A 26,845-nucleotide genomic window follows, 5' to 3' on the forward strand; every position below is an offset into this window, starting at 1 on the left:
GATTCTAGGAAAAGTTGACAGTTACCAGTGCTATTTATCTGCCTCAAAACTACAGAAGCTTGAAATCCACAGGCTTTTCTGGATATGTTTAGGTGAACTCTTTGAGTAACTGCAAAGTCACAGCATTTGTATCCTGTGGCAGCAGCAGAGGGACAGTTCTGCACAGCAACAATATTTATAATAATTTTTTAAATGAACGTGACCTCTGGCAGTTATAAAGCTTAGCCAAACCCAGACATTTAAACAGTTACTCACAGTACAGGGTTGTGTTTTATCTTTTAATCAAACCATTCCAGTTCTGCAGCTTGCTACAGTAGGATATAAATATTCAAACCCAACAGAACAATATTAGACTTCCTGTAATAAACAAAGTTTTCATGTATTACATAAAAACATAGCCTAAGGGAAAAAACTGTTTTTCTTTTGGCCTACTTCTTTTTAAGACAGTAACATCCAGCAGTGCACCTACCACCCTCAGAACCAGAAGGCAGCATTTCACAGAACAGATCTGTACAATTGTTCACATCTTTTCACATCCTAGATGTTCCATTTTCAAGGCTGGATCCATTAACTGGAGGCTCCACAATCAGTCTTGGCTCTATCAGTGCATCCCAGCTTTCAGTTATCTGAAAACAAACCACAGGCAGCACTTGGCAGGTGCCAGCAGCACCAGCAGGCACAATTTCTGTGCTGTTATGCTTTTGCCTAGACCTGAACAACAGAACCACTGAACCGAGGTCACAGCCCCTCCTGTGAGTCACTGATCCCACTGGTGAACCTCAACCTGCCTGATGTCCTGGGTAAGGAAAGGTGCAGGTGAGAACAACAGTGATGAAAGGAAAAGCTGGTGAGAAAGGATCTCTATGAGACATGATGTTGTTTATTAGCCAAAACAAGAACTTAGATGAGTGGCTGTGACCCCAGTTAACTGAGTACCACACAAGAACTGATAATTATGATGTAAACACGCATGTTCTTGCTAGAAAGAAACAATTGGTTTTGCTTCCATTGATTGAAATCAGATGCATGATTACAAAGGGAATGTCCCTGAGGTGAGGAAAGGCAGGAAGCAGGGCAGGTGCCAGCCCTGCAGAGCTGGTGGCAGGACTCAGAGCAGGCCCCACATACCTTGGTGTCCTGAGGCACGGCGTACTCGATCAGCTCCACTCCATCTGCAGACTGGTACACCAGGTCGAACTTCCCTGGCTCCTTAGCAACTGGAAAACCAAACAAACAGCTCAACCAGCTACAAACCAAAGGAATTTTAAATGTCTACCACAAAAGCCGATGAAAATCAGTTTGGTTTTGGGATTTGTTTTGGGGTGTTTTTGTGCTCAGTGTCCGGGTTCATAATTGTAACCAAAAATCTCGAGGAAAAATTGAGTACTACACACCAAAATTAAGGTAATTATCTGACTACTCACACAAGAAAGTCAACAAATATATGTTGCTGAAATTTGACAAAAATGCTCATATGACAATTCATTAATTCTGGCTTACATGGCAACTGCAGGATACACAGTTTGAGAAACATTAATCATTTCAGGTCTTAGGAACTGCACCTTGTCATTACAGGGACTCACTTCCACACCCACTGAAGATACAACATTATGATCTCACACTTTCTCTCTAAAATAATAATGTATTTTCTTCCTTTCTAAAATAATTTCTTTCAGAAAATGAAACCACAGTAGAGGTGAGTTACTGACCACTCAAACTGACTGAAAAAAATTATTTTGTAAATACCCATGAGCATCTTTCAGCTCAACTAGCAAGGGTTAGAGCTTCTCAATGTAAATATACGTTTTGGGGAAGGAATGAGGAGGGGAGGGGTGTGTTGAGAACGATCCCAATGAAATTTGGAATACTCCTGAAAGATTAAGTGTTCCTTAGACTTCTGGTTTTCCAGGTGACAGCACATGACAACAAGCCCTTGGTGTCCCTAGGTACGTACATTGTCCTGCTGATGTTGAAAGGATCTCCAGTTCAATCTCCTTTTTTTCATCATTCCAACTGATTATTTTTGCCTCCTTCACAAAGCAACAAGAAAGGAATCAGGTAAGACACACTTGAGCACTGGATAACTCTTCCATATTTACAACCAGTGCACTACTTGATTGCTGCCAGAGGAAATAAGTGTATTTGGCTATCACATTTTCTAGTCTCCATGTATAAAATCTGCAAAGAATTAATGTTGAGCAATCTGTAACTACTGGCATCAATAAACCAAAGTTACTCATTGTCACTAACTTTGCAGTTTAAATCAGTACTTACCCAGAAACCAAGTTATTTGAAGTAGCAACAAAATTTTACTTGCAAGAGTTTTAAGAACTTGCCCTAACTTCAAATAGCACTAGACTCAAATACAGCTACATTTTTCTACTTGAGGGTCTGCATTTTTTGTCATCTCTAAAATATTAATGGTTATTAATAATCCTTGTAGTTGGTGGTTGTTTGGTTTTTGTTTGGTTTTTTTTTTTTTTTTTTTAATAACAGCTACACTTCTAAAATTTTGAATTAGTTTTGGCTTCTAGAGTTTTGATTTTTACTGCTGCACCAGGAATAGCCTTTGGAGTGAACTGGATGCAAGGAAAAACACTGCACAGCATCAAAATATTTAAGCCATACCTCACCTATCATAGTTCTGTGAATGAAGGGAGGAAAGAAAACCAGTACCTTATAGTCTGAAATTTCAGGACTGTAATTTTCATTTAGTTCCAGGCGCTGTTGAAAGAAATACAAGTAACAAATTGTAACTTTTCCCAATCTTTGATGATTCCACCTACATCCAGACACAGTTTCCTCAGCAATAGAAAAGTGCAAGAGCCAAGTCTCCTACTCCTGGAACCCAGAGCCAGTCATGGTCCCAGGTAGACTTCCAGGACTTGCTGCTCCAAAGGATTTATGTTCAGGTCAGGCTGTGTGAGGAGATCAGGGAGATGGATCCCAGTCTCCTCAGCTGCAGAGATTTAATTTTCATTTACTTTTTTATTTTGCAGTGCAGTGTAATTATTTGTATGGTAAGATTTGCAATAACATTTACATGGAAAATTACACTACAATGACAGCAGAGACAGCATTTCTTGTGTTCTACAAATACAGAAAGTCTAAAGAAATGCACTTAACTTCTGTATTTGCTCCAAACTTTGTCAAAAATCAAAGCCAGGCTTTACAACAAGTTAATTTTTTAGAGAAACTGTTAGGTCAGAAACTTAAGAGTGGCCCAAATGAAGCGATTTAAACCTACTAACATTCATCCTTTCCAGAGTTTACCTTAAAGGCAATTCTTTCTCCCACTTGGGGTGGAGCAGCTAGAAGAGGTAACACACTATAGTCTCTCTTGGGAAACTCCACAGGATTCTGTGAAACAAAGAGTAACCCACTGATTAAATTCCTGTATCAGTGAAAACAGAAGACAATGTTCATGCTGTTTGGATTGCAAGAATCACTGAGAAGAGCAAGGTACATGTTTTGTTTTTAGATATAGAATACAATCACTTTATTGTTTCACAAACACATCTTCAGGCTGACAAATGGAATTGCAGTAAATAAAAGATCAGCCTTTATCCCACTAATCTATTTCTGCTATTATGAATTACTCTCATCCAGTAGGTTCTTTGTACAGTCCAAGCTGCCAAAGAAAGGTGACCTCTGCCTGTGTCAGCCACTCACCTGGACAAGGACAGAAGTGTTTGTCGCAGCTTCATTTAACTGCCTCTGTTTCTGGCCTTCACTGCTGTAGTTATAGAAGAAGCCAGGGTTTGCTCCTCTCCCATGGCCCCTCATCATCCCACGAAACCCACGGCCCCTAGGGCCTCTCCAGAAGTTATCCTCTCCTGTTCCACGCCCCCTTCCACGGCTCGGGCTGGCAAAGGATCCTTGGACACTGGCTGGCAACTGTCTAATGCAGTTCCTTACTATGGAATTACCCAGTCCAGCACCTGCTGCAGATTTTTTAATGACCAGTGTTTCTGAATCTGAACTATCAGAGTCTGAAGAGGAGCTCTGTGCTTTGGGAGCCTTGGTGCTGGCTTTTACAGCCACCACGTGGTTTGGCACTGATTTTTCCTTTGCAGTGCTGTCTTGTGCTGGTGTCACCTTCTCATCGTCTGTACTCGAGTCAGAATCTGAACTAGAAGACAGGGATTTTTTAGCATTTTTACTAATTGCAGTCTTAGTCTTTTCAGTGTTAGACTTAACAGTCACTTTATCAGTTTTCACATCAGATTCTGAAGCAGCTTGGGATTTGTCTTTGGGAAGTGTCACCACTACAGGTTTATGGGAAGATTTATTTTCCTTCACATTTAATTCACTGCTGTCACTGTCAGACGATGTGCTGGAGGAATCTGAAGTTCCCACCCTCTTTTTCCTGGACTGTGTTGTGATCTTTTTGGTGCTATTTTTACCAGAATTTAGAGAAAAGCTCTCATTTGCCCCTTCTAAAGCCATCTTTGCTGCAGCAACCTTTGTCTGCTTTTCATCCTTCTTTTTTGTTGCCAACTGCTTCTCCCTCTCTGTTTTTTTCATCTTTTTAGAATGGGAAGTAGAGCTCTCTTCCTTACCTTCTGCGAGTTTATTTCTTCCCCTAACTTCTTCCTTTCTTTTTCTTTTTGTATACCTTTTCTGAGAGTTCCAAGTATCTACAGAGGTCTCTTCCCTACAGGAGGAATACTCAAGGTTATGCTTCTCCTTTTTCTTTTTCCTTTTATGTTTGCCTTCATTCCTAGACAATTCTTCCTCATCCTCCTTGTGTCTGTGCCTTTTTTTGTCTTCTTTTGTTGTGTAAATAAAGCCATCATCTATCTCTTCATAATCATCTGCAACTATCTCTTCCAATTTTACTCTGTTAAAAACAAACAAACAAAACCAACCGTTCAGCAGAATGAACACTTTCCCCCACATGTGAGCAGCTTAGGCAAGTTCCCCTAGTGTGAAGATGCTCCAGCTCTTCCCTGGACAGTCCATAACCTTCCCCTGCTCTCCTTCCATCTTCGGGAACATTTCCAATGGCTTGGCTCCCTCCATCCTTTTGGACATGCTGGGGTGTCTCAGGTGCTGGCACTCAGTGCCTGTGGGCACCCGGCTCCCGCTCCACTGCCCAGGAAGGAACAGCTCAGACCCCAGGGAAGCCCCATCCCCATCCCACCAAAACCACGTGGAGCTTCACAGAATCCCAGGACTGGTCAGGAAGGGACCACAGTGGGGTCATCTGGTCCCACCTCGCTGCCTAAGCAGGGTCATCCCAGAGCACAGGGCACAGGGTTGTGTCCAGTGGAACACTGGAATATCCCCAGTGAGGGAAACTCCACATGCTCTCTGTCCCAGCGTGCGGGCCCTGCACCTCATGGTCAGGTGGAATTTCCTGGGCATCAGTTCCTGCCCGCTGCCTTTTGTCCCACGGCTCGGCACCACCGGGCAGAACCTGGTCCCGCCTTGGCACCGCCTTTAGCTACTGATGGACACTGATGGTGTGCGTGTGACTGACCCCCGAGCCCGCTGTCCCGGTCCGGATCCCGCTGTCCCTATACCGCTCCCACTGTCCCTATCCTGGTCCCGGTCCGGATCCCGCTGTCCCAATCCCGCTGTCCCGATCCCGCTGTCCCGATCCCGCTGTCCCGATCCCCATCCCGCTGTGCCGGTCCCGGTCCCCCTGTCCCGGTCCCGCTGTCCCCATCCCGCTGTCCCGGTTCCCATCCCGCTGTCCCCATCCCGCTGTCCCCATCCCGCTGTCCCCGTTCCCATCCCGCTGTCACGGTCCCTCTGTCCCGGTCCGTACCGCAGCGAGTCGTTGTCCCGCACAAGGCGCGCGCTCTCGGCGGGCGGCAGCAGCGCCCCCTCGAGGAAGAGGCTGAGGCGGGCGCGGCGGCTGAAGCCGAAGCGATGGCGGATGAGGCTGAGCAGGTCGGTGACGAGCCGCGCCTGGCCCGGCTCCAGCAGCAGCCAGCACAGCGCGCAGCCCGGGCTGGCCGGCGGAGGGTGGTCGAACACCAGCCGCAGCCGCACCGGGCCGCCGCCGCCGCCAGCCGCCATCATGGAGGAGGAGGAGGAAGGGGCGGAGGAGGCGGGCGCGGGGGGCGGTGCCTCAGGGCGGGCCGGGCCGGCCGGTCCCGTGACCGCGGGAGCTGAGGGAGCGATGGGGCTGCTCCGGGCCGTGACCGCGCTCTCCGTGCTGCTGCTGGCGGCAGGTACGGGCCGGGCTGGGCGGGACGGAAGCGGGGCCGGGGCCTCCGGGCAAAGCGCTCCTGTGTCCCGCTGCTGCAGGGCAGGGCCTGGGCTGAGCCGCGCGAAATTCCTCTTGCTGGGGTGGCGGTCGGGAGGGACGGAGAGGGTAGCGGCAGTCCCGGGGGAGCAGCGAAGCCTGTCCACCGTGGCTTGGAAAAGCCTTATTGCTCCCGCTCCAGTGCGCTGCTGCCTTCTGCCCTGATCCCTGAAATTAGCGGATGGAGTGTCAAAGGTCAGTTCCGTGTCCGAGATCGACAGTAGACTAACTGCATTAGGTGACCAGACTTTACTGACTTAAATTATATTTTGGACTCCTTTAGAAGTGACCCTCTGTGTGTCTGCATCTGCTCTCCCTGGGGACTGAAGCGGAGCGGTCCCCGCAACCCCCGGCTCACAGTGCTGGGATGCTCGGGTCATGGCGCCAATAACTCAAAGGCTGCGGGTTCGATCTCCGCCCGGGCCGAACCGATTCGCCCGATTCACTAAACGGTTGGATCGGTCATTTTAGGTCCATTTCAACTCACAATGTTCTGTGATCCTTGTCGACATTGCAGCTGGTTATGGGAGTTATTACACTGGGGCTGTGCTTTCAGCCCAGGCCTTGAAAACACTTCAAGAACAAATTATTCCAGCGATGGGGCTGTTATTCCGGCGGCAGCTCTAATGCCAGGTTCTGATAAGGCAGCACTTAATTACACACTTCATTCATTGACAATAACTCAGCTGTGGGTGGGGGTGTAGGTATAGGCAGGTTCCTTATGGTAATTTCTTTTCATAGTAGTAGCACTTCTAATTATCACACCCAAGATTGAAATGTAATGTTTTGGAGCAATTCTGGCGGAAAGTCCAAAGCTGAGCCTTGTTACCTAGCTGATTGTTATTGTTATTCCCCTCAAGGTGTAGTTCTGAGGCAGCCCCAGGAGTCCAAAGAGGTGTGGGGATATGTGGAGGTTCGGAGCAAGGCCCACATGTTCTGGTGGCTCTACTATGCAGACAACCCAACCAAAGACTTCACAGAGTTGCCTCTTGTCTTGTGGCTTCAGGTAAGGTTTGGTGAGAGACACCTAAGCAATAATTCTTTCCATCTCTGCCTGGTTCAGTCTGATATCGGATATTGTGCAGTTCTACAGAAACAGAATTCAAAACTGCCTGGTTCTAAATGCCTTGCCTTGTGAATGAGGAGTTGGGGTTGGGGAAAAATAAGGGTGATTTCATTCTGCAGTTGTGGGGTGTCCTCAAGTGCCTGCCTTCCATCAAGTTTGATTGCAATAACAGAGGTTGTTCTTATCTCTTATGCAACAGTAGTGATTTTTGTGCATTGTAATTTCACCGCTCCTTTCCTGGAAAGTCTGACGTCTAGACAATGTTCAGGGAGAGAGAGTAAATAAAATAATCAGAGATTGAGGATGATTTCTAAATGAAAACAATCCCAATTTGATAAAAGTGGTGGTGTGTCGTCCACAGTACATTTCAGAAGTTAATGCTGAATAGAATCACTTGAGGACTTGTTTTAATTCTTTCTGGGTTATTTAATCAGTGTGAAACCCACAAGCTGTATACATGCTGATTAAGCTAATGACTTGCAAAGCTCCAGTTAGCGGATAGTTGACTTTTGCACTCCATATTTGGGGAATAAGGTTTTCAAACTGTGCTCACATAGCTCACCAGGCAGCTCACCAGAAGCTCTCTCAAGTGGGTGACTGCTTCTCTGTTGAATTCTTGCTTTCAGAGATGGTGTGTGTGTGCATAGCCCAAGACCATTAGGAACAGAGCCTGCTCTGCAAATTAACTTGTAGTGAAAAAGCTATTTCTAAAAATTTACAATCTGTCTGGCTGGCTTGTATTTTTCTTCCATCTGTCATATCTATGCCATGCTGCCTTTTAACGTCTGTGTCATTTGATATTTCCCTGCAGGGAGGTCCAGGATCTTCAGGCTGTGGGTATGGGAACTTTGAAGAGATTGGTCCATTAGACAAAGAAATGAAACCAAGAAACACAACCTGGGTACAGTAGAGTTCAGCTTCTAACTACTAATTACAAATGTTTGTTTGCTTATATAAGCAGATGATCGCTACACAAAAAACCACAGAACAATTTTTCATTTAAAGTTCAGTAGAACTATACTATTTCAAGTTAAAATATTGTGGTTATTAAATTAGCTCATAGGAATAGCCTTGTTTAGAACTGAGGGGTAGACATTAATTTAATTTAATGAAGTATTCCATGGAACTGTGAAATGCAGATGTCTGGGAAGTAGAGAGGAGGGAAATTGTAGAAAGTGTTCTTTCAGATCACAGCTTCATTGTGTGCAGTCACAGAGCTTTTTCTGGGTGGCTGGCAGTGTAAAACCTATGGCTTATAATTACAGGTCCAGTATGTCCTTCAAGAGAAAACAAATTACAGCTGCCTGTGAAGGTGGAAGTTTAATTAGAGCAATATATTTGTGCTCTGAGTTAGTAATAGTCTGAAGTACTCTGGAGTTCCCCTAGGTGACCTGCCTCTGGATCACTGGGAGTTTTTGGGTGTATTTCTCATTACAAATTGGGCAAATTGAAGGACTTTATGTTGCACCTAATTTTTCTGCAAGTTTTTTCAGGTCCAGGGATTTGCTGGCTCAGTTAATCATTTGTGCCATCAAAACTAAGTTTTTTTGCTGGTGCTGAACTGAGGTTTATACAAACCTTCTTTCTGCTTCTACAGTTGCAGGCAGCCAGTGTCTTGTTTGTGGATAATCCTGTGGGCACTGGATTCAGTTATGTGGATGATTGTAGCTTGTTTGCCCAAAACCTTACCACAGTAGTTTCTGATATGATGGTTTTTCTTGGAGAATTCTTCAAGTGTAGAACAGAATTCCAGGTAAGTGAATTGAATTCTTGTTTATTGTTGTGTTTTTCTCTGCTTTTCAATATAATGCAAAAAGAATTAGGGAACAGACTTCCACATAAGCAGTGTTTTGCTGCTAGGTAGTGTGTGGTGCAGGTAAAACTGCTGTCTCTTATTTTCCACATGTCAGAGTTGGATCTTGATTTTGGGGTTAGTTAGATAAGCATTGGGGTGGATCATTGTCTGTTGAGTGATCTGAGCAGCATATATAGGATCACAGCTACTTACAGTTCCAAAATGCTTCAGAACCAACCCCAGCAAACCACCAGGATGTTATGGAAACCTAATGTACAGCTTAAAATAAGAAAAACATTAAATGTTTGATGATGAGAGGTGAACAGCCAGTGCCTGGGTCCTGTGGGATGTGGGAGATGGTTGGAGACATCTTCTGCCCTCCATGCAATGAGTTTCTTGTGTGGTTTTTCTCTCCCCAGACCATCCCATTCTACATATTTTCTGAATCTTATGGAGGTAAAATGGCTGCTGGGGTTGCTTTAGAGCTGCACAAGGTAAGTACTTGGAGGATACAGTTCACTTTTCACTTCAAAACGGGGGTTCTACAAGTACTTTTATTTTCTGGAATACACTGTCCCTATTGCCTAATTCACAGAGCTACTTACTTTTTTCACTTAATGAAAACTAATTCTAGAGTCATGAATAGCTAAAATTCAATTCTTGGTGTTTTGTTTTGTTTTTCCTCTTATTAACGAAGGCTGTTCAAAAAGGGACCATAAAGTGCAATTTTATGGGAACTGCTCTTGGAGACTCATGGATTTCTCCTTTGGGTATGTTTAAATTCCTCAAACTGTGGATGATTTGTTGTTGTTTTGTTTTTGTTGGGTGTTGGAATCATTGCATGAGTGCCTGAATTAAGTGAATTAACTCTCCAGTGAGTCTGGTAAATCAAAAATAAATACTGCAGCCTTGCAAGTCTTCTTGTGACTGAAGAATCTCTCTTTAGAATGTATCTAGACTAGGAAAAGTCAGAGAGCAAGATCAGCGAGGAGCACACTTGTGTCTGAAGTGGAGGGATGGTAAAATGTCCCTACAGATCTCCACAGCCTCTGAGGTGCTTTGTAAGAGTCCTGTGCTGAAATGTGACCACCAAGTGATTCACAAGGCTGCAAGTGAGATTTGTGTCTGGTGGAGGATAAAAAGCAAATTAAAGGGCTCTTGGTCCTTCAGTGCTGTAGGCAGGGGCAGGCTTCACAGATTCTCTGCAGCACAGAACAGCACCAAGCAAACTCTTATCCGTCTGCCATCAGCTGATCCTTCAGAATTTACAAGCAAAGTTGTTATAAAACAGATTTGGTTTATAACTCAGTTTTTCCCTTGTGACTTTTCAAACAGATCAGTTTAGATAATTCCCATCCTCTTGTTAGACCTCTGGCAATGTGCTGCAGTGCTGGAGGGGGGAACATTTTGGTAGAAACGTGTTGGTTGCTTTAAATAAATTTCACTGGTTAACTCATAGGGGGTTAATGATGTTGCAGGATTTTAAAGAACCTGCTCTGTGGTACATAACCTTAGGGTTAAACAGAGCTTACTGATTCATTTTTACTGATTAATTAATCTCCATTTATTTTCCTCATAAATATTGTTGCCCCAGTGAAGGAGAAGTTAAATCTTACATCTATGATTGATTGTCAGTTTGATGTTTGAAATCTGTTCTGTTTGTTTAGACTCTGTGCTGTCCTGGGGGCCCTACCTTTACAGCACTGTAAGTACCTTCTTAAACTCTTGGTGCTCACCTGATCCCTTGTGCTGCCATACAGTACAAATGGATGTTGAATTTTAAGATTGGATGTTGAATTTTAAGATTACCTCTTGGCCTGAATAAAACCTTGAAAGCATGGAGGCTGTTAGCAATAAGTGGATGTGGGGTTGTAATTGAAGCTCTCCTTCTTTGTGTTTGTCTTCCAGTCTCTCCTTGATGATAATGGTCTAGCAGAGGTGACTGCTGTTGCCAAAGAAATAATGGATGCAATAAATAAAAATCAATATGGGCTGGCTACTGAGCTCTGGGGCAAGGCTGAAGGTGTCATTGAAGAGGTGAGATCTTTGATTAACATTAAGAACTAACTGCTGCCTGGGGAGGCACATGATTTCCAGTTATCCTTTCTATGAGTGCTGAGCTGGCATGAATTCTTCAACCCTCTGCCCAGTCATTTTTGCCAGGATTTGTTGTATCACAGTGCTGATACAAAGGAGTGTTTGCTATGCCCTGCTTGGAGAGTGACAGAGAACGTGGGCAGGACAGCCCTTGTAGTATTCCAGAATTGCACTGGGGTTTCAGCATACAACTAGTCTTCTTGATTCCATTTAAATAAACTATATCTCCTGGAAAGCTTTGAATATTGAAACCTGCATCCACCAAGACACAAACTTGAAGTTAAGCACACATCTCTATTTGAAGAACTACAATAGGTGGACAGGATGGAAAGGAATCTCAAGTTATGGTCTGTTACTGTGGGTCACTGCATCTTGTACTTAGAAAGTTCCCGCATAAAAGACTGGTAAAGTTTTGCTTTGGTTTCTCCTTAAAAGGTTGCTCCAAAATCTCATTCTATGCTACATGTACTAAAGAATGAGATGTGAGGCTCTGGCTTCCTTGGACAGAAAGGCTAATCTGGAGCCACTTTTTGGTTTTTTGGTTTGTTTTTTTCTTTTCTGTGATTCATAACTGACAGTGCCTTGCATATAGTTGGTTTCACTTCTTGCTGTTCAGAATGAACTTTTGGTTCCTGTTTTACTTTTCAAATCTACTTGGCTTCCCCTCTCAGTTGTGATGGTGCTGGCAGGTGAAGGCACTGCAGTTCTTGTGCAGTTGTTGTGAGCTGATTTCTGACCTAAGCATCAGAACTTTAAAAACTTAAAAATCAAGTGAAGCAGGTCTTCAAGAATCTGGAGTAACTTCTCTAATGGCTCACGTTTGTCCGTGGGTGCAGGCAGCCTCTGTCAGCTGCATCAGAGCTGCCAGTCTGCAGTGCCTGGGCACATCCAGCTGTCAGCAGCTCCAGAACAGGGGTGGCTCATACCCAGCATCACATGTTCGAGGAAGCTTTTAGATTTTGGAGGATTGTAGGTTGGAAGGATGTTGAGCAAGAGCAGCACCACACCAGACCTGGCAGAAGGGGCTGTCTAAAAGCATCATCTGGCATTGCAGCTCTGTGCCATGAGTAATGCAGGGTAAGACTTCCTGTAGCTTCACATCTGCTTCAGAGGGTAAATAGCATCTCTGGCACAACCCATGTGTGAACAACACAGGCTTGAGGAATCTCTTTCCCATTTCTCAAAGCAAATGTAGAACTGAAGTTTTTCCACAAGTATCTTCCTGGTGTGCAGGTAAAGTGACAGGTCACAGGGTCCTTTATTTAGGATTTACTTTTTTTTTTCTTTTCAGGAAAGGCTGTTCTATGTCTCTGAGAAATGTTTTTATTAGGTTACTGAAATTATCTTGTGTTTTCAGAACACAGACAATGTGAACTTTTATAACATCTTGACTAAGGAGGTTCCAGAAGTGAAATCAGATGAACAACAAAATCTCCATCTCAGTAAGTTGTATTTAAATACTTGAACTTCTGAGGCCCTGTGTTTCCATTCACATACTTTCAGCTCTGACAGTGGAAAGAGTCTCAGTGTAGCACATCCTTAAAATGGATGTTGATATTCTCTCGAGCAGAACTTGTTTGCTGTTGCATAAGTAGGGACAGATAGGAATGTGGAACAACCCTATAGATGACACCTCCACCTATACATCCTGCACAAATTACAGCAAGGAAGCAGTCAGTATAATTGCAACATTGTTTCGTGACCTTTTAACTTACTTCCTCTTACTGTCTTTCATTTCTGTCTTTAAGACAGGACACCAAAGTGTCTCATCAGTAGAAACAGTCAGATTAAATTCTTGCTCTGTGAATTTTGTGCATCAATGTGAAAAACACACGTGTAGAACTTCTTTCAAACTCTTTTTCTGTTGGCTTCATAAGGGAAGGTGAAATAAACTCCTGAAAGTAAAATATTGCAGCTCAAAAATAATTGGTCTGTTGAGAAGAGCCAAGTGGTTAAAGCAGAAGCTGATGCCCAGAAAAAGTGCAGTCTTAGCTAAAAGTAGGAATGGATGGGTTCTTCCTGTATCATCCTGTCCTAAATAAGGCTTGACTTCAGTAGTTTCTAGTAAAAGTAAGCAAATCTCTCTCTGTGGTGCTGCAATTTCATTAGAAAAGGGTTTGTTGGCCATGATTGACACTGAAGATTGTTATCTGTGCAGGATGGTGTGTTCAGTGTGCCACTGATCAAAGCCTGTTCGCCTTTTTTCAGTGCGGCTTTACCAGCGCCATGTCAGAAAAATGCATCAGAGCAGCCTCGATGAGCTGATGAATGGGCCCATCAGAAAGAAGCTGATGATCATTCCTGACTGTGTGAAGTGGGGAGGTACTTTCCTGTCTGCTCACCTGATGAGTTCATTACCACTGTTTTACAGTATTGCATCCTGTAGGAGAATACTCTGTCAGCTGGTCACATTCAGTTGTCATTGTCCATGGGGCTAAGGAGGGGATTTCTTCTCAGAAATGGAGATGTTGTGGGGCAGGCCTGTGGGAGCAGATGTGGTTCTGATTCTGCTGCTCGTATCTATCCTTAGCCAAGTAACTAAAAATACAGGGGGAGGGAGGAAGATCCTCTGTATTTCAGGAACTGGTTTCTGTCTCTCATGCAGTCTTGCTGAAACTCCTGTCAGTTTTTCTGTGCCAGAAGTCTGGTATCATATAATGATGCATCTTATGGAGGAGGGGGTGTAAAACAGGCTTAAAAGGCTGATGTCAGCACTCTGTGTGTGTAAATAGGAGCCAGAAATTACAGCACTGTCTGTGAGCTCCAGTGGGAGCACAGCTGCTGTCTGCTCCTCCTGCTCCTCAGACTGATAAATCACTGCCACTTTTGGCTAGGATTGTTTTTTGTGCAGCTGTGAACTTCATTTTAAAGCCTTTAACCCCTGCTTCTGTCCCAGCTTGGGGATACATCCTTCATCACTTAAAATTTGTCTTTCTGGTTCCAACCAGGTCAGTCCAAACAGGTCTTTGAGAACATGGCTGAGGACTTCATGAAACCTGTCATCGATATTGTTGATCAGCTTTTGGCAGCCAATATCAGTGTTACAGTCTATAATGGACAGCTGGACCTCATTGTTGACACCATGGGTGAGGAACCTTTTCACTGGGGGTGGAAACAGAACATGTGATGAGTAGAATGTGGAGCTGTCAGTATATTGGTACCCAGATTTCTCCAATCTCCTGTGCAAACCTCTTACCTAACTAGCAGTGTTTAAATACTACAGTCATAAATGAGCAGCACTTAGGATATTTTGTTTATATCCCTCTGAGAGAGGCAAATCCTTTACCTCCATTATATTGTTGAGAAATGGATCTGCCACATCAGTAATTGTTTGTTTGTTTCAGTGAAGCTAATAATTCACTTAATCCTCCTGAATAAGCACATAGATGTGTATGTGTGTATGCTCATTCATAGGCAAAGAATGCTGGTAATTAATGAGGGAGGGTGCAGTGGAAGGGTGATCACACCTGCTCTCAGTGTAGGCTCCTGCACACCTTGGGCTTTGTTTGCTGCTTGCAAGATGCTGCTTTGGTCCAGGGGCAGTTTGGGACCCAGGCCAAGTGCTGCTGAAATGCCTCACAAGGCTGCTGTGCTCCCTTCTGCTGGTTTTTTCTCACTGAGTTAAAGAATCTGCAGTCACAGACTCCACAAACACCCTCCTATGCTGTGAAAGGCTTTACTCCTTGTATGTCCCTGTCCACTTAGATATTCAGATGGCCTTCATGAACAGCACAGCAATCAATAAATCCAGGAAGCATGGTATTTAGGCTGTCAAAACAGATTAGCAGTTAGTGATGCTCCAGTTTATCACATTTTCATCTAAAATTGAGCTGTAGTTAACATGTAAATTCTTCCTAGTTCACAGGTAGGCTAAAGTTTTGAACCCCTTGGAGTCCTAGAATTGATCTTGTTGCTGTCTTGACCTCCACCTTCTCTAGCAGCACCTGAAACAGAAAGCCTTTTCAGTCTCCTCTCAATGTGTCCAACAAACAGAGAAACAGTGCCCCTTCTGATTTCCAGAAGGGGGACTTGGTATGGCTGATCCCTCTCCATGGCAGGACATTCAAGGTGTTTGAGGTGCAAAGTGAAATATGTTGGAATTTCTAGGGCTGCAGAGCCTCCAAGAAGCACATGTTCAACTTGTACAATCCTAAATCCATTTCATACACACCTTCACTGTTTACTTATTCCCTTCTCCTCTCCATTGGTTTGTTTCAGTTTGTCCTGAATTTTCCTAGGCATAAGAAAATTGGTTTTAGAGTCTGAACACACAGACTCTGTGCTAACTCTGCTGTACTGGTATCCAGTTCAGGGGGTGTCCAGCTGAACTGGACTCCCAAGCTGCTGTGGAACCAAGTATTGGTAATCAATGCTGTCTGTTACTTCCAACAGGCCAGGAGGCATGGATCCGGAAGCTGAAGTGGCCTGATTTGGAGCAGTTCAGCCAGAAAAGGTGGAAGGCACTCTATGTGTCTCCAGAATCCACTGAGACTGCTGCTTTCCACAAGGCCTATAAGAACTTTGCTTTCTTCTGGATTCTCAAGGCTGGGCACATGGTAAATAATAAAGTCCTTGGGGTGGAATCAGCAAGAAGGCTGAAGATGTGTGTGTAGCTGCTGTTTCCTTCCTCATTGCAGCTGCTTATCCTGTGCTTTTCTCTGTGCTAGGTACCAGCTGACCAAGGAGAGATGGCTCTCAAAATGCTCAGGATGGTGACTCAGCAGCAGCACTAGGGAGGGGAGGTCATCTGGTCTGGCTTCCTGTCCAGCAGCAGGGCTCTGGAGGAGTGTGAATCTGGATCCTAAGCCAAAGGAGGCACAGTGGCTGTTTGGGCACACAGCCTCCCCCATCTTGCTGATACTGTGCACAAGTGCTTGTGGAAAGATGTTTTGTTTTTTTGTTTTTTTTTCTTGAATGAGTTATTGCTTTTGAATTTTTAAGCTGTGATTTGCTGCCTTAACATTGTTCATAAATGACTCTTCCAGAGGAAGTTCCCTGTCATAAAGAACAAGCCCTGAACCTTTGCCTTGGAAGGATTTTGTGCTCTTGCCCTTCCCTGAATGCTCCCTTGTCTGTTTGCACACCAAGAGTAAAACTGATTTGACTTGATTTGCTTTGTGTTCCTCTGGGAGAGCTGACCTGCTTCATGAGGCTGTGGAATGTTCCTTCCTTTGTCCCCAGGCTTGAGTCACCTGGCTGGATTCAAGATGAAGCCATGGAAATGCCAGGACAGAGGACCTGCCCTAGAGGAATCACAGTCCATCTCATCTTGCTGAGGTGCCTGAATTAGGATCCAGGATTCTTCAGACTTCCTGTGCTATGGAGAGAGAAAAACATCCCACAGAGGAGGATTTGTCCCTTTTCATCTGACCATTGGTTTCTTGTTTCCATTCTTCTTTATGCCTACTGCTCAAACTTTGCCTTTATCCTCAACACCTGAAGCACATCCAGCAAGAATTCCTGCTTTTCTGTATCCTGAAGCAGAAGGCCTTTTAATACCCTCTTGTACCAAAGAGTCCCGACAGACAGAAACTTCTTAAAACCTTCTGGGTTTAGCCAGAAGGAAAGGAGCATTATTTGAGCAATAACAGCATAGTTCTGAAATATTATAGGAGTGTTTAAAAGAAGGATATACAAAATCTTGATCCATGTCTTTTGGAGATTTTTTAAGTCTTGCAGAGACCTATTATTTTGAAACATTTTTTTTAATACATAGTCAAGAAGAGACTGGTCAGACATTTGACTTTTGCTATGGAACATGAAGTAGTTGTTTTTTATTGGTGTCTGATAGGAGACACAACAGCTCCTTCCAGCTGTCAGAAACTCACTCCAGCCACTGAAACTGTCATGAAATACCTGATAGCATTGTCTTAGCAAGAACTGAGGCACTGTCCTGGTTTAGGGCAAATTTGTGAGGAAACTCCAAAAGGGGTCCCTCTAGAAAGCAGATTCAAGCCCTTCCCTCTGCTGGTTCGGGAAAAGATTTCGTTGGAGAAGAGTGGGGGAAAAACTGTTTATTTAACAAGCAAAGTATTCACAAGCATAAAAAATGAGTAATATTAAACAATAAAACCTCTCTCTGTTCTGAAGAGATGGCAAATCCAGGAAGTCCTTGTCGTGGGGTATAGCTTGGCTTGCTCAGTCTCTTATCAGTCCCTCTGGTGCTGGAAAAGGCTGTAACCCAGGCCCAGGTGGGCCACAGGTGTGAGCTCCCAGGGTTTCCTGGGTTTTCAGTCCAGAGCAGATTTGAACAGTTCCAAGAAAAAAAAATAACACACAGTCCAGGGAACTTCACTGCCTCAGCTAGCTAAAAAAATAAAAGTAACTAAAAAGCAAAGGAGAGCTCCCTTCTGCTGTCCGTGCTGCAGACAACACAGTTCAGCAGAGAAAAATGCTGAAGCTCTCTGTCTGTGTTTTGAAAACAACCACCTCAGACATTTCACTGCTTCTCCTTCTCCCCTCACTTCACTCTCAGATCTAGTTTTAAAGGTGCAAAAGTTTTCTGGGCTGAATAGACAAATGGGGATACAATTCAGCATCATAAAGTAACCCTAGGGCACGCCCAAGGCTGTGTGAGCACACGTGCAGTCACCCAGCAGCTGCACTATTGGAACCTAATAATTGCTTTCCTTTTTCATGTTCCCTTGTATTCTTGAGACCTTTAGCAATGCAGATCCAGATTTGTTTTTTGAAATACTTTTTTCAATAAATAGGTCTAATTCATCTCTCTTCAGCATCACATTGATTTCACTGCTTGAAAAGGACATTATTTTCTGCTTTGGCTTTTAGGTGAACAAGAGGAGGTTGCTACCAGTGTGTAAGTTTGCATATCTGCATTCTTTGAATATTTTAAAATAATTTCCCTAGCAAATCAGTATGTTTTTGCCTGGGTAATGTGCTGGTTTGGATTGGGATAGAGTTAATTTTCTTCCTAGTAGGTAGTATAGGCTATGTTTTGGATTTGTGCTGGAGATTGTTGATAACACAGCTGTGTTCTAGTTGTGGCTGAGCAGTTCTGACAAGGCCTTTTCTGCCCTCACCAGACCCCACCAGTGAGGGGCCTTTTGGGAGCACAAGGAGTTGGAGGGGACACAGCCAGGACAGCTGACCCAAGGGGTGTCCCAGGCCAGGGGTGTCATGCTCAGCTGAGGGAGAAGAAGGAAGGGGGGACACTGGGGGTGATGCTGTTTGTCTTTCCAAGCGACTGCTGCATGTGCTGGAGCCCTGCTTCCTTGGAGACAGCTGCACACCTGCCTGCCCATGGGAATGGGGAATGAACTCCTTCTTTTGATTTCCTTGTTGCCCATCAAACTGTCCTTATTTCAACACATGAGTTTTCTCACTTTTACCCTTCAGTCTCTTCCCCCATCTGTCTCAGGGGGAAAGTAAGTGTGCAGCTCTGTGGTGTTTGTTTGCTGCTTGGAGTTAGACCACGACAGCAGTTTGATTGGTCCTCAGTGCTGTTATATACAACATTCTGCATTAATCCTAAATACTGTAGGGCCTGAGAGAGGAAAATAACTGAGAAGGTGATCTCTTCAGAAAGCAGCATTTAGTGCTGTTCTCACCTCTTGTTATCAAATGGAACATTGATTCATTTGCCATGGGCTGGTGCTCATTCACGGGCTTGAGGCATCTGTTCCTTTTCCTGCTTTGTTTTAGCTTCAGCAGGTTTTTCTGTTGGCAGAGACAGCTTGTGATGAAAAAAGATGGTGTCAAGAAGGCTGGTGGTAACGATTTTTTGGTTTTAGGGGCCATGCCAAATCTAAATGTGCTAGAATAAAAACACTTGCCTATGGAGACAGGGGTTCATTTAAATGCAAACAACAAAGCAGCAATCCATTAGCATCAAGGAAAATTTGTTTTACTCCAGTAAAGGCTTTGTCATGGGTATGTCACAGCTCTAGATCCTCACAAAGGTAGGTCACCTGCCCAGCAGATGCTGTAAAAAATCAGTTGCTTTGAAAGGAGTTCAGGTCCTGCTGTGTATCTGATTGGCAGTGACATCATTTGTCCACTTTGAATTCATGCACTGTGCCTTTTCCAGATAAGAGCAGTCACTTGGCAAATCCATTAGAGTGATTCATTCTAAATATTAATACGATATTTTACAGATGCCGGATCAGTCTGAAGAAAACAGCCCAGTGTTTGTATTTCATCCTCTGCAGCTGCAGGGTCTGATTGCATAGGTAGCCTGACAGCCACTGACTTATTTTGCTCACCATCAGTTTAAGTTTAATTTTCACAGAAACAGATCTCTGTTAAAAATCAGTAATTCAGCATGCTGCTTCAGCATGAACAGGTGTGGCTTTCTATAACAATCTACCTTCTCCAAGTCAGAGAAAGAAACTTAAGAGTTTCTTTCAAAGCCACAACAAAAGAAGAATGTCTGTGTACTGAAGCAAGATGGAAATCTTGGTGCACTTCTTCGTTGTCATGTTGTGTCTATTATCCTGTAAATATTCCTATGTATGGCAGCACAATTTTTATGTGTCACTTCTGAACTCTGAGACATATTCATGATTTTCCAGAAGGGATTCAAGAATGGAGTAGCAATTTATCTGGCCCACAAACTGATGCAGAAACAGTAAGAACTTCAATAGAGCAGAGTTCACCTTCACAAAGTTTCTCTGAACCTGCTTTTAGCATTTGCTGTATGATAGATTTGATAGTTAAGGAGTAGTTACAGGTCCTGTGGAGGAACAAATGAACCATTTGGTCATTGCTTGGAGAGGATTTTTTTCCTTTGTGGTGGGTGATTGAGGGAAAGAACCATGTTGAAGGAGAAGGGGTGTGTTAGCATGAACAGCCTAAAGCAGCAGTTTTCAACCAGTCACCTAAAACACTGCCAAGGAAAGCAAAGCATCCTTATATATTTTATGTATTGACCATTAGTCTTCACTGTGTTTAAGTTATTCAGTGGCAAATATTAGCAGAATTGATTAGTGAAATAACTATAGCAATGGTCTAAACCAGCTGGGAATACTGCTAAGCCATGTCCCACCCATAGGGGACTTCAGAACTTCCAGCATTGGTCTGAAATGCTCCTAAAGTTGTAATCTTCAGGACATGCCTTTTTTTATTCACTCCTCCTAACCTACTTGAGGCTGGAAAATAAGGCACTATAAGGGCACAGCACTGTGTCTCAGAAGACCAAAAACATACAGATTCCAGCTAACGTGTCAGCTCTGCTGTTCAGTATTTCCATCTCATTATTGCACAATTCTGGATGCAAAGTACCCTTGTGGTAAGGCAAGCTTTAGGATGTAGGACTTGTCCAAATTTCACTTGGATGTCACGTTGGCAAATACAAGGACAGATTCACAGGGGACTTGAAAAAAACAAGGCCAGAGTGACTGTACAGCAGAGGCAAACATCACACTTCTACTGAAGCTGGTTCAAATCCAAGAACTCATTCCTCTTCTCCCCTAGTTTTTATCCTCCAGTTTCAACACTAACATTTATAGGCAGATTCTGTTCTGAGTAGGGCTGTACCAGTTTTTAAATGCTGTGAATCCTCTTAAGAGACAGCTGGAATCATTCCATCTGCAAGCTGTAGTGCCTAGACTTGACAATGCCTACCAGTCATTTCTGAAGGCAGCTATAAAGGTATAAAGTTCATCTATAAAGGTATAAACGTGCTAGAACCAGCCTGGTTAAGCTGCTTTTCTATTGCTTCTCTGGTCCTGAAGTGTCCTTTTTAGGGCTATTTCTCTACAAGCTGTTTGCAGAGTGTCTTTGAACCAGATTCAGCCCCACTTGGCCTGTGGATGGTCACAGCAATAAAGATGCTGCACCTACATTCTCCTGAATAAATTTGTTCTGTCCTTTATCTCCCATTATCAGCCAGCTTGGACTCATCTCCCTCCATCTGTTTGGAGACAACACAAGTGATGACTGACATTAGTATCAGTATGGTATACCATGTTCTAATTTTATTATTCTCTCCCATTTCTCCTTGCTGAATACAGCAATATCTGGGAATAAAATTCCTGTAGTCAGCTCTACTAAAACTGCAGATGGAATGTATGTATTCAGATGTGTATAGTCCATCTTGGATATGACAAAATAAACAAAGTTGTAGAAACTTAATTTGAAGCACTAAAAGATGACTTTCAAGTTTATATATGTTGTGTTATGGGTGAGTTAGGCTGAAAAAATACGTTGGCTGCTGCATCCTCAGTCTGTTACAGCTGCTAAATTATTTTCTAGATTATTCTCTTTTTTTAGAATTATTTTTTGATTTTTTTTTTTAACTAGAGGGAAGGAAAAGAGTAAAAGTCTTTGGGAATCTGGGGCTTAGGTCTATTAATGTGATTTCCTTGTTAGAGCCAGAGAGGAATGTCTGTGTGTCACGTAACAGCCCAATTTGGGGTAGAAGTTGAAAAGAGCATGACTGCTGCTACTACACTGGGTCTGCTTTTCACAGAGTTTTCCTGGAGCTTTAAACATTTTATTGCTTTCAAGAGGTTGCCAGATGCAATTGTATGTTATAATCAGAGGGAAATGTAAGCTTGCCCAATTACTTGGAGCTGGTCAGAGACAAGTGGGCAGGTGCTGTCCTTTCCCTGAGGCAGCAGGCAGGTTTCTGGAATGTCCCAAGAGAGGCTTGGCCCCAGGGCACCTGGAGGACTGTGGGATGTGGAGGAAGGAGAAATCTTGTCCATTCAGCTCGGCTTTATGGGTGATTCTTCTTGCCAGCCTCGGCAGGTTGGGTGGGGACAGACGTGCAGTGGAGTGACCGGCCACTCGGTGGAGTCAGGAGACCTCGCAATGCCAGGGGGACACGCTGGCCTTGGCATCTGCAGCCCTGCTGCTGTCCCTGGGAACACCGGGGAATATTCCTTTGATCCTGTGAATTCCCAGTGGAATCGGCTTTATGGGAACCTCGATATGGGTTTTAGCTGTAACTTCGGGAGAACAGGTAGTTTGGTCTTTGTGCAGTATGTGTTCTGTAAGAAGAAACAAGTAAGGCATTAATGGGTTTGCATTTAGTGCAGTTGCTCTCTAGCTGGGCTCCTCTGACAGAGTTTTGCTCATGCCTAATTCATAATCTGGTAAGAATGCTGTTGAAATCAAGCAAGAGCATTCATACTGTGTAAAATTAAACCAGTAAAACTCTTACAAGGTGAGGTCCTATAGCATCAAGAAAATTTCAAAGGAAGATCCTTGCTTATAGAAACATTTCTCCAAAATTTTTAAATTTCGTTCTTGCTGCTTAACTTTTTCTAATAAAAAAAATAGATTTGAGGAAAGGCAGTAAAAAAAATCAAGTATCTTGCTTCTGTTCCAAACTTAATTAAGCTAGTCTGAGAAAACTCCATTACCTCTTAAGTATTTTTAAGTTCTCAGGGGCAAGAGTATTAATAAGCTGATTATTTCTGCCTGTTACCTGTTGTTTGTGACATTTAAAGAGAATGTCCAGTTGATAAAGTACATATATTATCTGTGGTTAACCAGAGCAGTTAATGGGAAACAGTAAGACTATGAGAAGCCAAATTCAAGGAGGGATATATTGTGTGTACTATAAAGAGAAATTGTACTGTGAAGCTGTTGTTAGGGGCTGGTCTCTGGATGTGGCTGGAACACAACCAGAATTGTAGATAGGGCCATCAGCCCTGGGGAGTGCCCTCCTTAGACAGTGTTTCTGACACCAGATTACAATTTGCTATGTGAGTGGAACTGACATTGATGGAAAAGCAGCTGATTGTAAAGAAATCCTGCAAATGACATCCATGGCCTGTGGTATGCAATGAAATATTTCCTCTTGAGCTATTTGTTCTTAGCATGCAAATATGGTAGCACCACCACTAGTCATATTTCAAGTTCTAGAAGGAAACTAGAGTGGCAGTATGTAAAATATTTATTTCACATAGTTCATGAGTCAAATGGAGAAGTTGCCAATTATCTCTGATTAAACAGGTAGTTAGATATACCAATAGGGAAAATAGCCCAATGGCGCACGTCCTACCTAGAAATGGAGAAGCAGGGATGAGCAAGGAGCAATGCCAGCTCCACCACTGGAAATAAAAAACAACCTTCTGGATTCAGCCCTAAAAACTCCACCTTGGCAGAGCAGGCGGGTGGCAAGTGTTTGGTTCACTGTCCTGATTTCAGTCCCCGTGGGACACCCCCAGCTTTAAGATCACAGACCCTTACTGACAGCATCTCTCATCCCAATTCTCCCGTGTTCAGTGCTATCAAATCATCTCCCAGCTGTCAGATACTTGCTCCACATATTCAGCTGTCTGCAATGACAGCTTCTACAACCTTTCCAGCTCTCTTATCAGCTTAATTCCAGTGTTTGCTGTCACTCAGGCTGTCTGTGGCAGTCCCTGGACTTCAGCGCTAATTCCCCAAACCACAGTGTCTAAACCCAAATCTTTGTCCCCTGAATCCACCCATTCCAAGTTAGTGCAAGAATGACCCAGATTTTAATGATGACAGTTTTGACTGTTCCCCTTACTTGGGTATCTAGACCAAGTTCCTTCATCTTCCAGCAGAAGGTAAAGGAGAGTCAGTGGAAATTATCTGGATTTCATGAAATTGAGCACAACCCCTCTGAGGTGTGGGAACTCTTCCTCTGCTCACAACAGACAGGAATATTCCTTTTTTAAAATGTTTTCCTACCACAATATCTATTGTGACTCCACTTCCCAGTCTGGGCACAGTTGCCCACCTGCACACAGAGAGGGGAGTCAGAGCAAGGAGTCACTGAGACAATCAGCAAATGAGGTGGGACAGTGACACTGATGTGCTCTGAGCCTTTGAAGGGGTTGAACTGACTTCAGAGCAGTTAGACTAACAGGAGCTGATTCCTGGTGTCTTCCCAGAACTCCAAGGGCTAGCAGCTCACAGATTTTTGAATAGGTGTCCCCAAGGTGTGCTGAGCTAATCCCCATATACCCTGAAGGGTTCAAGGGTCTCAAGATAAAAGCTAAACATCCCACATCTCAAGAATCCTGCACTAACTAGACAGCTTCAGAGAAGACTGCTGATCAAATATTCTGCTTCCCTTTTTCCTTTCACATCTCCTCATACCTCTTCAGAAATTCTTTGCTTCCCAAGGTTCATATCTGATCTCTGCACTTTGATTTTTTTTTCCCCCCCAGACTGAAAAGACCATTCAGTACATCAGTGAGGGAAAGGAGAACTCTTCTGTGATTTTTTTTTTTTTTTTTTTTTTTTTTGTAAAAAATAAAGGAAGATCAAAGTGGCAGAGGCTCTGGAACCAGCTGCTTATCTCTCTGAGGGTGGATATGTGGGGAATTGTATTGCTGTCACTGTGTTGTTGATTGACAACTGATTTGCAGGCTACAGGGCTGCCAAGCCAGCTTCTTTCCAAACCTTGAATTTGCACATAAAAGTGATGAGAGACTCATGCTCAAAGAAATAAAACTTCCTGAGAACACACTGGTTTCTACAAAAGAGATAAATTTGAGCAGATTGCTCTAATCATGGAATTTTCAGGGTTGTTAAGGGCCATATGGACCTCTCCTACTGCAAGAAGCAAATGAATGGATACTGTCTCAATTCAAAACCTGCTGCACTTACATGGTCATTTTAGTTGGACAGCTTTATCAATCACCAACAGGACGTCACTCAGTGATTGATGGTCACCTGCACTCAGCATCTACAGCAGGAAAGGAGTGCTGGCAGAGGCACTGAGTACCTGAGCCTGATCTCCTGAGCTCCTTCCTCCTCAGGAGCTGGACTCATCATGCCTGGTCTAGTGCAGAAACCAGAACCATCCCCAGTCTCCCCTCTGGCAGCTCACAGCTGTGGGCTTCAAAGGCAGCCCAAAACACTCCTGAGAGAAAGAAAAGAGGCAGAGCAGAGAGGTCAAATTAAAACCCAGCCATGGAGCACAGCAGTTGCAGGCGGCTTTAATGAGGAATCCTGCAAAGACAGGGACCTCCTTTCGTTCCCGCTCTGTCTGATTAAAGCGGGGGTGGGCAGTGGCAGTGCCCAGCCAAGCGGGGATCCCTCCCCGGCTCTGCCTGCTCGCTTGAGCGCAGCGGAACGCGGGGAGCGGCGCTTGTCCTGCCTTGCCTTAAGTGCCCCTTAACTCTCTACAGTCGGCTTTCCCCCTCTACCCTGGAACTATTCAGACCAGGCTTTTTCTAAGAAAAAAAAAATTGCAGTGTGACTGGTGTTTTATTTGGGGTGTCGGACTGAGGTATGGAGCAGTGAAGGGGCTGCAAACGGGTCCGTGCGCTGCCGCAGAGCCCGGGTGATGCCAGGCCGGCTGCGTCCCGGGCTGCTGCTGTCCTCCTGTGCACCCTGCCTCGCTCCCTGCCCGTTCCCCGCAGCTTCCCTGCCATCGCTGCTGCTCCCGTCCCGCTGTCCCCCCGGTCCCGCTGTCCCCGGTCCCGCTGTCCCCAGTCGCCCTATCCCCGGTCCCGCTGTCCCCCCGCTCTCCGTGTCCCCAGTCCCCCTATCCCCGGTCCCGCTGTCCCCCCGGTCCCCCTGTCCCCCCGCTCTCCGTGTCCCCGGTCCCGCTGTCCGCCTGGTCTCGGTGTCCCCGGTCCCGCTGTCCCGCCTTTCTCTGTCACCCCGGTCCTGCTGTCCCCCCGCTCTCCGTGTCCCCAGTCCCCCTGTCCCCGGTCCCGCTGTCCCCCCGCTCTCCGTGTCCCCGGTCCCGCTGTCCCCCTGGTCTCTGTGTCCCCCGTCCCGCTGTCCCCCCGCTCTCCGTGTCCCCAGTCCCCCTGTCCCCGGTCCCGCTGTCCCCCCGCTCTCCGTGTCCCCGTCCCGCCCGGCCCTGCCGGGGCCTCCCTGCTGCCCGCGGCGCCCCCTGGCGGCGGCCGCGCCTCCCTCAGCGCCATCCTCCAGCTCTGCCCTATTGTTCTCCCGCCCGTCGCTCGCTCCCTCCCTCCGCCGGGGCTCGCGTCCTCCCTCCGCTCTCCTCCATCCCTCCCTCCATCCCTTCCTCCTCCTTCTCGCCGTCGCTCCCGCCCCGCTCCCCGGAGCTGATGTCACGCACCCGCTGAAGGCGCGGGCGATCATGGCTGCTGCGGCCGCGGCTGTGCCGCCGGCCTCCAGCTAATGCCCGCGATGGAGCCGGCCAGCCTGCTGCGGTTCCTGCGGAAGCTCAAGGAGGTTTTCGATGTGTGCGATGAGGATGCGGACGGGTTCATCCGAGTGGAGCACTTCGTGGCCCTGGGGCTGCAGTTCGGCCAGGGGGATGAGGTGAGTGCGGCGACTCCCGGGCCCCGCGCAACTTTCACCTGCTGTGTGTGGCCAGACCCCGCCCGGGCCGCCCGTCACCCGCCTGTCCTCACCGCGCTCCCCGTCCCTTCGGGAGCCCCAGGTTCGTGCCGCGGGGCAGCCCGGTCCCGCTCCTTTCGGGGTGGCTCGGGCTCTCTCCGTTCCTCGGGGGTGCCAGAGCCCTCCCCTTGGCGGCCTGGAGCCCCCCGCCCTCAGGGCCATCAGCCGCCTTCCCCCTTTCCCGTGGAGCCCTCCCCAAAACCAGCCTGGCTCCCTCTTTCCCCAGGAGCATCCCCCATCCCTCGGGGCAGCCTTAGACCCCTCGGGTAGCGGGGCCGGTCGCGGCTCCTTTCGAGGGCTGTTTTTATTCCGGGTTTTGTCCGTCCTGGTTGAGCTGAGCTCGGTGGGGCACTGGGAGCGG

General features: G+C 45.4%; 3 protein-coding genes across 3 annotated transcripts in view; 2 read left to right on the forward strand and 1 right to left on the reverse strand.

Moving 5' to 3' along the window:
- Positions 1 to 264: 264 nt before the first annotated feature.
- COIL (coilin) lies at positions 265 to 6,033 on the reverse strand. Its single transcript, XM_036394459.2, has 7 exons — positions 5,777 to 6,033; positions 3,673 to 4,843; positions 3,274 to 3,360; positions 2,677 to 2,724; positions 1,955 to 2,030; positions 1,129 to 1,217; positions 265 to 626 (listed from the first exon to the last, which is right to left on the reverse strand). The coding sequence occupies exons 1-7, from the start codon at positions 6,031 to 6,033 to the stop codon at positions 531 to 533; spliced, it is 1,824 nt and encodes a 607-aa protein (XP_036250352.1). The 3' UTR covers positions 265 to 530.
- On the forward strand, positions 6,032 to 17,940 carry SCPEP1 (serine carboxypeptidase 1). Its single transcript, XM_036394840.2, has 13 exons — positions 6,032 to 6,185; positions 7,120 to 7,265; positions 8,137 to 8,226; positions 8,923 to 9,078; positions 9,540 to 9,614; positions 9,818 to 9,890; positions 10,788 to 10,825; positions 11,029 to 11,157; positions 12,575 to 12,659; positions 13,426 to 13,539; positions 14,166 to 14,303; positions 15,610 to 15,773; positions 15,885 to 17,940. Exons 1-13 carry the CDS (start codon positions 6,032 to 6,034, stop codon positions 15,948 to 15,950), a joined length of 1,428 nt encoding a protein of 475 aa, XP_036250733.2. The 3' UTR covers positions 15,951 to 17,940.
- An 8,156-nt stretch (positions 17,941 to 26,096) lies between these two features.
- The window catches only part of RAB11FIP4 (RAB11 family interacting protein 4), a 121,698-nt gene continuing 120,949 nt past the window's right edge, over positions 26,097 to 26,845 (forward strand). Inside the window, 1 exon segment of the mRNA XM_036394418.2 lies at positions 26,097 to 26,406. Coding sequence (XP_036250311.1) covers positions 26,263 to 26,406 — 144 coding nt within the window. The 5' untranslated portion in view covers positions 26,097 to 26,262.

Source organism: Molothrus ater, chromosome 19 (genome assembly GCF_012460135.2).
Source record: "Molothrus ater isolate BHLD 08-10-18 breed brown headed cowbird chromosome 19, BPBGC_Mater_1.1, whole genome shotgun sequence".
Taxonomy (NCBI): domain Eukaryota; kingdom Metazoa; phylum Chordata; class Aves; order Passeriformes; family Icteridae; genus Molothrus; species Molothrus ater.

Excerpts from the sequence above, each read along its gene's own strand:
- SCPEP1 (XM_036394840.2), top strand. The coding sequence starts at position 6,032 with ATGGAGGAGGAGGAGGAAGGGGCGGAGGAGGCGGGCGCGGGGGGCGGT. Across the intron at positions 7,266-8,136 it reads CTCTTGTCTTGTGGCTTCAG|GGAGGTCCAGGATCTTCAGG; the intron begins GTAAGGTTTGGT and ends ATTTCCCTGCAG. Across the intron at positions 10,826-11,028 it reads GGCCCTACCTTTACAGCACT|TCTCTCCTTGATGATAATGG; the intron begins GTAAGTACCTTC and ends TTTGTCTTCCAG.
- COIL (XM_036394459.2), bottom strand. The coding sequence starts at position 6,033 with ATGATGGCGGCTGGCGGCGGCGGCGGCCCGGTGCGGCTGCGGCTGGTG. Across the intron at positions 3,361-3,672 it reads ACACTTCTGTCCTTGTCCAG|AATCCTGTGGAGTTTCCCAA; the intron begins GTGAGTGGCTGA and ends TTTGTTTCACAG. Across the intron at positions 2,031-2,676 it reads CTGAAATTTCAGACTATAAG|GAGGCAAAAATAATCAGTTG; the intron begins GTACTGGTTTTC and ends TGCTTTGTGAAG.